Source organism: Mesoplodon densirostris, chromosome 1 (assembly GCF_025265405.1).
Source record: "Mesoplodon densirostris isolate mMesDen1 chromosome 1, mMesDen1 primary haplotype, whole genome shotgun sequence".
In the NCBI taxonomy this organism is placed as follows: Eukaryota; Metazoa; Chordata; class Mammalia; order Artiodactyla; family Ziphiidae; genus Mesoplodon; species Mesoplodon densirostris.
In genome coordinates this window covers 86,278,878-86,286,713 of record NC_082661.1, presented here as the reverse complement: position 1 = coordinate 86,286,713, position 7,836 = coordinate 86,278,878, and the positions used below count along the sequence as shown (strand labels likewise).

Below are 7,836 nucleotides of genomic sequence, written 5' to 3'. Positions count from 1 at the left end.
TTTGAAATCCAGTTTTCAGTTCCTTTGGGTGTATACCCAGAAGCGGAATTTTTGGAATGAATGGTAGATCTATTTCTAATTTTTTGAGAATCCTCCACATTGTTTTCCACAGTGGCTACATCAATTTACTTCCCATCAACAGTACACAAGTGTTCCCTTTTCATCACATCTTTGTCAGCCTTTATTGTTTCTTGTCTTCTTGATGATAGCCATTCTGATTACAATGTCTTTAAATCTGCATTCCATTGGGTCTAGTTTTTTATTTTCTTTATTGTAAATTTTATTAATTTTTTTATCTTAGTATTTAAAACACTCAACCTTTTATTCTTTTTTTTTTTTTTTTTCATGATTCACCGAAAAGCTTTTATTCAAAACCCCAGGGCGGGCCGGGGTGGGGAAGGTTCAGTCCTGTTGCTTGGTTCGGGAGGCCTCGGCATTGGCCTGGAGCACAGCCCCCGGGGATGGGTAAGGGCGCTGCTGGAAGAGGGGCCCGGCTGCTGTCGTGTCTGCACCCGTCTTGGCCTCATTCCGCTTGGGGAGTCCTGTTGACCACGTGCCCCGGGGTGCATCTGAGTACGAGCTGGGGTCCATGGGGTCTAATTCTTCATCCTTCCGGCTTGCCACCTTCTTGTTCTTGGGGTAGGGAGCCAGATCCTCCCGGCGATGGTGGTGCCGTTCTTTGCCCTCTTCCCGGTCCACCTTGTCATACCTGTGGTCCCGGTCCCGATCCCTGTCCCGCTCTCTCTCTCTCTCCACCTTGTCATAACCACGCTGCCGGTCTCTGTCAGACTTCTCGTGGCTCCGTTCTGACTTCTCATGGCTGCGATCCGACTTCTCATGACCTTGGTCCGATTTCTCGTGGCCCCGGTCCGATTTCTCATGGCTCCGATCCAACTTCTCCTCAGCATCTGCATTACTGCTCCTGAGCTTCTTGGCAGATTTGGAAACAATGGAGTTGGGATCATGTGGGGACAGCCAGGATACGAGGTCTGTGTCTGCATTCCAGTAGTAAGGGAGCCCGCAGGAAGGGTCAAACACCTTGTACCAGCTTGGTGGCAGGCCCTCCAACCGGGTAGCCTCATAGTCCACAGGATCATCATCATAGTCCTCGGCAATGATCGCTTCCTCTGGTTCGGGCTCCAGATGTTTGAGAATGCCTCTCTTGGCCAAGCGGGTCTGCAGCGCAACGGGCAGCGGCATAGCGGATAGCAGACAGACCTTGCTGGCCAATGAGAGTGCGCCTTGGTCTGACCTCTGGCAAAATGACCCAATCATTGCCCTGGAATAGGTGGAACGCTCGGTCGCCTGTGAGCATTTACGGTGGGGGTGTGGCCCAGCCGGTGTCAGACTGCGTGGCCGGACGTCGGCGCCATGGAGGAGTACACTTGGGAGCCTTGGTACGGCGAGGGGCGCAGGCCTCGGGACTGTTGCTGGGGCACCACGGCCAGCGGTGGGAGGCAGGCGGGGGAGGCACTGGCCACACAGCACCACGTCCCAGACTCCAACCTTTTATTCTTGATACTTAATTATTTTAACTATCTTGTTAAATTGAATTGTATTCTTTTATGACTTATTTTTATTTAACTGCTTAAAATATAAACTTTATATGACTCTACAATTTCCCCTTCCTACTCTTTTTTTTTTTTTTGTGGTACGCAGGCCTCCCACTGCTGCGGCCTCTCCCGTTGCGGAGCACAGGCTCCGGACACGCAGGCCCAGCGGCCATGGCTCACGGGCCCAGCCGCTGCGTGGCATGTGGGATCCTCCCGGACCGGGGCACGAACCCGCGTCCCCTGCATCGGCAGGCAGACTCTCAACCACTGCGCCACCAGGGAAGGCCCCCTTCCTACTCTTTTATATCCCTTGTTTTACGAGTTGTTTTTAGAACTGCCAATAGGCAGACCTATGCATGGAGGTTGTGGTAAGAGGAAGTCCAAACCACTGGCCAGGGGTTTGGATGTCTTCTTGTTTAAGCTGTTCCTGCTCTTAGCATCCTCCTAATGGTTAGCCCAGGATTACTAAAGACATGTTTCCAAAAAACGGTTGACTTCTTGCCAATCTTCTGAGATGGAACTCATGTCACTTGATAGGTCTCATGTCTTTTAACTGACAAGGTAGAGCCCAAGCCCTAGAATCTGTTACTATGCACCTGCCCACACCCTGCCACAAGAAACATCCAACTGCTTGATATTTGGAGAAAAGTCTTCTTAAAAAGCAGAACACTGTAGCTAGAGGATGCAACCAACAACCAAAATGGGCATGAAATCAATCAGCTTTGAGTCTGGGAACTATAAGGACCTGGTGAAAGGCAGGAGAAAAGAAAAGAACAGTTTCCTTTTCAACTTTACATTGAATGTAGGAATGACAATGTTGTCACGGTAAAGTCTGCCACACCAGGAACATACAACTTTGATTAGAAGACAAATAACTAGCCATAACATTCAGGAGGCATGAGTTTCATTTGTTTAAAAAGCAATAACATTTGGACTACATAAACTTGGACTGAGTCCTATTTAACATTCTCCACAACTTTACTGCACAGCGATGGCAATATTTCCCAAATCAATTTTAAATTCACCTACAGAGCCTCAATTATGTTGCTGAGGCATTAATTTTAATCCTTAATTTCCCTTAGAATGCAATGTTCCTCATACTAAGAAAATTTTTGATTTGTGATATTACAAAAATAAAGATAAAACAGAATCAACCTTTGCTGTTTTTCTCACTTCATTTGGAATTGCTGTAAGACTATTTTTGCTGAAATACTTCCTAGTTATCCAAATATATGGGCAAATGTGTGAATATGAAGGATATGAAGGGATATGAAGAATGAAAGTTGTATTACCCGGGTCATCATGTCCAAGCAAAATTCTCATTGATCCTTATGAAATGGATGGAGAAGACCAGCTTTCTTTGATGTCGTGTTGTTCCTCCTCAGTTATGACTTTGGCAGCGTAAAAGGAAGGATAGAAGAGGTAATTCTGCTTCACAAGTGTTTCTGCTTCCACACTTAACCCTCACACCCATTTTTTCCTTTTGGATCCTTGGTTTTTTGGCTGCCAAGAATATAAATTTCATAACCACTGAAAACATAAACCCCATTCTGTAGTTCATTCAAATTTAATGAAAAATAATTAAATAAAAGTTTTATTTTCTTACCCAAAATTTATTAACTTGAAGGTGACAGAGACAGTAGGATTTGTGGAAAACATGAAAGAAAAAGGGAGTGATGGAATGTGGAATTAGTATATAATGTAAACAAAATAAAACTGGAAAATCTTAGGTATTTTTATTCTTTATGAAATTCTTTCATTTTGTTTTCCTTCTAAATCACTTATAGGGGCTTTTTGTCTGCTAAATATTCAAACAGAGAAAAATATTTTTGAAAACAATCAAAATGAATTTTCAGAACTACATTATCTTTCTTTTCTTTCAAAATAAAACTAGTCTTTCAGGCTATTTTTCTAATTACAAAACAATACCTGGCCAGAATATATTTAGATTGTGAACATTTGTGACAACAGAAAGGCAGAAAAAAAGCAGTGAAAATTACTCATACTCTCTCTATCAAAATGTAACTATTGCTAGCATTTTTGCATATATTTTTCCAGATTTCCTTCTATGTGTCTGTATGTTTACCAAAAATAAGATGACATTATAAATGTTCTTTTTTAGTCTTATGTTTTCATGTAATAATATATGGTGATTATATTTTCATTCAATGACCACAGAGTTACATTAACATTTTTAAAGGTTGCAAAATATTATGCAGTATAGATGCTGTATAAATTATTTAAATAATCACTAACTGATAGACTGTTAGGTTGTTTCTTAATATTTACTATTATTAGTTAGTAGCCATTATCATATTGTAAACTGCTTGGCTGAATATTAATAAACAGATTTATCTAAAACTCAGAATAAATCAGTGAAAATTATGACCATGCTGGCAACCATAAATGTTAACTACATGAGGTCGTTAGTCCCAAAGATTCACTGTTATTAGATACCACTTTGTAAGTTTTTCACCTATTCATCCACTCAATAAGTATTTATTGACTAGAAGAATTACCAGGCCCAGCACTAGGCACTGGGGATTCATGAATAAATAAGACAGTGATAGTCTCGGTCTGAAGAGGCTTACATTCTAGAGGGTAGAGACAATCAATAAATATGTACATAAATAAGAGCTAGAGATTTGACAAGTGCTTTGAATGAAATGAACGGGGTGACATAATAGATTTTAATTGCAGAGGTCTACTAAGCTAAGATGGCCAGGATCAAGCTCTTTGATGAGCTGGTATTTAGTAGATACTTGAATAATGAAAAGCAACCAGACATTCAAAGAATGAGAAGAGAGGGAAGGAGAAAACAGCAAGTACAAAAGCCCTGTGTAGTAAAAAGCCTGGCATGGAATATGAAACAAGGCAGATTTGAACACAGCTGAGGTGTAGCAAGAAGGTATGGCATGACATGAATTTGGACCAGATGGCCTTCCTGATTGGTAAGGACTTCTTGACTAAGCTACATTGTTGGATTTTATTATAAGTGCTAACAAAAATCTTGGAAGGATTTTAAGCAGGGCAGTTGATTTAATGTGAATTAACTTTTCAAAGGGTCACCTGCCCACTCTGTGGGAAACAGATCATGGGGAGAAGAAAAGAAGGTGAGAGAGTATATACAGAAGGACATTTTAACAGTACAAGTCCAGAGAAAGACATAATTTGAAAAGATACATGCACCCCAATGTTCATAGCAGCACTATTTACAACAGCCAAGACACAGAAGCAACCTAAATGTCCAGCGACAGATGAACGGATAAAGAAGATGTGGTATACACACACACACACACACACACACACACACACACACAATGGAATAGTACTCAGCCATAAAAAAGAATGAAATAATGCCATTTGCAGCAACGTGGGTGGACCCAGAGATTTTCATACTAAGTAAAGTAAGTCAGGTAGAGAAAGACAAATATCATATGATATCACTTATATATGGAATCTAAAAAAATGGTACAAAGGAACTTATTTACAAAACAGAAACAGACTCACATACATAGTAAACAGACTTATGGTTATCAAAGGGGAAAGATGTGGGGAGGGATAAATTAGGAGTTTGGGATTAAAATATACACTACTATATGTAACATAGATAACCAACAAGTACCTACTATATAGTACAGGGAACTATACTCAATATTTTGTAATAACCTATAAGGGAAAAAATCTGAAAAAAATAGATACATATGTACGTATAACTGAATCACTTTGCTGTACACCTGAAACTAACATGACATTGTAAATCAACTATAGTTCAATAAAAAAAGGAAAAGCATGAAAAAAAAAAGCAGTACAAGAAAACTAAGATACTTTGGATAGGTGTGGGCAAAATTTGTAGAGGCAAGTGGCCATTTTAAGATATGTTTTAGCAGGAGAAGTACAGGAATTGCTGATGGATTAGAGATGAGAGATGAGAAAAAGAAAGGAAAGAATTACTCATATACTTTTCGCTTCAGCAGGTGGGTAAATAGAGCAATTTATTGACAAGGGAGAGGCTGGGGAGAGAAGACATTTTGAGGCTACATTTAACTGGGATCCAACAGTCAGGACTTCATGGGCAAATTAAAATGGTCATGGAGCTCAAAAGGTTTACATTTAGATGGCAATTAATGGCAAAATGGATGAGATCTCCTATGGAAAAAATGTAGAGTGTGAAGAAATCTCAGGAACCAACCATGGGGCATTTCAAATTTTAGCAACGAGACTGAAAGAGAGGAGACAGCAAAGAGTTAGAGAAGGAGAAGTAAATGAGGTGGAAGAAACGCCAGCATGCAGTATCATGGAAGTTAAGAGAGGAGAGAGTTTCAAGGCGGGAGTGTGTGGTCAACAGTGACACGGGAGGCTGAGTGAGATGAGGATAGGCTCATGTTTACAGATTTGGCAGCAAAATTAGGTCCACCATGAAAAAAACCTGACTGCAGTTGAAGAGTGAACAGAAAACTTTTTCTGGCATTAGAGTGGAATAAATACAAAGAAAACCCCTTCCTGATATAGCACATATGAAAACTATGTGCAACATATTTGAATAAGATTTTGAATAAAAACCAACACCTGTTTAATGCATGGCTGAGTGACAGGAAGCAAGGCGATTTCTCAACGGCCAGAAATTATATGAAGCTAAAACAGGCAGTTGGTCTGGGGGATTTGCCAACCCTGAGAACTTAAGTGTCCCAAATGGGCAATTTCATTCATTTTTTCCTCTATTCCTTTGTGCACTGTGACCTTTACATTTTTTTCCTTAGATACTATGGTGTGTCCATGGAGTTCCCTGGGCTCTGGCGAGATCTCCTTCCACATTAGATCCCCACACTCATCATTCCAAATCACATTCAGGGAAGCACTGTCCCCCTCTAATATGTACAGATTTTCTAAGTGAAAAACCATAGGGGAATTTGGACAATCTGGTGAATATTAAGGCAAAAGAGAAGTAGTCCAAATGTTAAAAAATAAGTCCACTGCAGTCAATAAGTAAAAAATATATCTCTAACTGACCAAAAACATCAGCATAGATGTAAAATTCTAAAATATTTAGCAAACCAAATCCAAAAATGTATATGAGGTAATATTGTTAGCACATTGGGTTTATTTCAGGTATGCAAAATTGCTCCAGTTAGTATATCTATTAATAAAATTCATTGCAAGGACACATTAAAAGGAAAATTTGTATGATCATTTCAACAGATACAGGAAAAATTAGTTAAAATTCAACTTAAAATTCCACTCCTTGAGTTTTAGCTAGGCACATGGGCTGCCAGCTAGAGACTGCATTTTCCAGTATCCCTTGTAGATAGCAGTGATCATATGACTAAGTTCTTACCAACAGAATGTGAGCAGATGTGATGTGAGTAACCTCTGGGTCTTGCCCTTGTAATGAATGAGGTTTCCAGTCCTCCCTCCCCTCTTCTAGCTTCTGTTCTACCCAGATGTACCATATTCCCAGACTTATTCTTAGCTCACCATAAAATTAGAGCCACTCCAGGTATCTCTTAATTTTCTGTTTTATATTGTCATTGTGGGTGTTCTTTATCTGTACTAATAAATTCTAAGCTTCCTGAAACAGAGTTTTACTTGTTCACCTTTATATTCTTTTAGAACCAGACATAAAAGTTAGTTCACAAATAGTATTTTTAAATATATATGTAATTGCCCTCAACTTTGTTGGCTTGTTTCTGCTGCTAGCTAAATGTGGTGCTATTTAACTGAGGCAAATTCTTACTAAGCTAAAAAATTAAGCCACAATTTTGAAAATTTGAGTCCATTTGAATCCTCATGTTACACTTAATTGCAGAGATTTAATAACTATTTGTCTCCCCGTGGAAGAAAAATAGCCTGAAGCCGTTGGAAGCCAGAGCTAGAATGTCAAGAGCTGAGAGATTTTCTTTGCTGAATTTTCCTGTACTCAACTATTACATTCTTCTAACACATAACAGGTAGATAATATAAATTTTTCATTTCTTGGCATTCCTAGACTAAATTATAAAGAGAGCCTACATCAATTTAGGATAAGTTTTCATAAATGTTTTGGAATTTATAAATATATAAAAAGATGAGGTGCTTCTCTATTTCTAGAATCAATAAGCAACAATTATTTATTGGATAATTACTAGTAGTGATAAGACCTTCAATAATTTTTTAAAGCTCTCTATACATGAATTCTTCATTTTCAAAAAGGTTTTGAACTAGATAATTGCTAAGATTCTTTCAGTTATTAAAAAAACTATTTTGTTATTGAAAAGTATTTGTAAAAAAGTGTAACAGTGGGTGT

At 39.1% G+C, this 7,836-nt stretch overlaps 1 protein-coding gene across 1 annotated transcript; it reads right to left on the bottom strand.

The window, feature by feature from the left end:
- Positions 1 to 358: 358 nt before the first annotated feature.
- LOC132483497 (polyglutamine-binding protein 1-like) lies at positions 359 to 1,214 on the bottom strand. The gene has a single exon (XM_060088837.1). It carries the CDS (start codon positions 1,198 to 1,200, stop codon positions 403 to 405), a length of 798 nt encoding a protein of 265 aa, XP_059944820.1. The 5' UTR covers positions 1,201 to 1,214; the 3' UTR covers positions 359 to 402.
- Between the last annotated feature and the right edge of the window lie 6,622 nt (positions 1,215 to 7,836).

Coding starts and splice junctions, on each gene's coding strand:
- LOC132483497 (XM_060088837.1), bottom strand. CDS start 1,200: ATGCCGCTGCCCGTTGCGCTGCAGACCCGCTTGGCCAAGAGAGGCATT.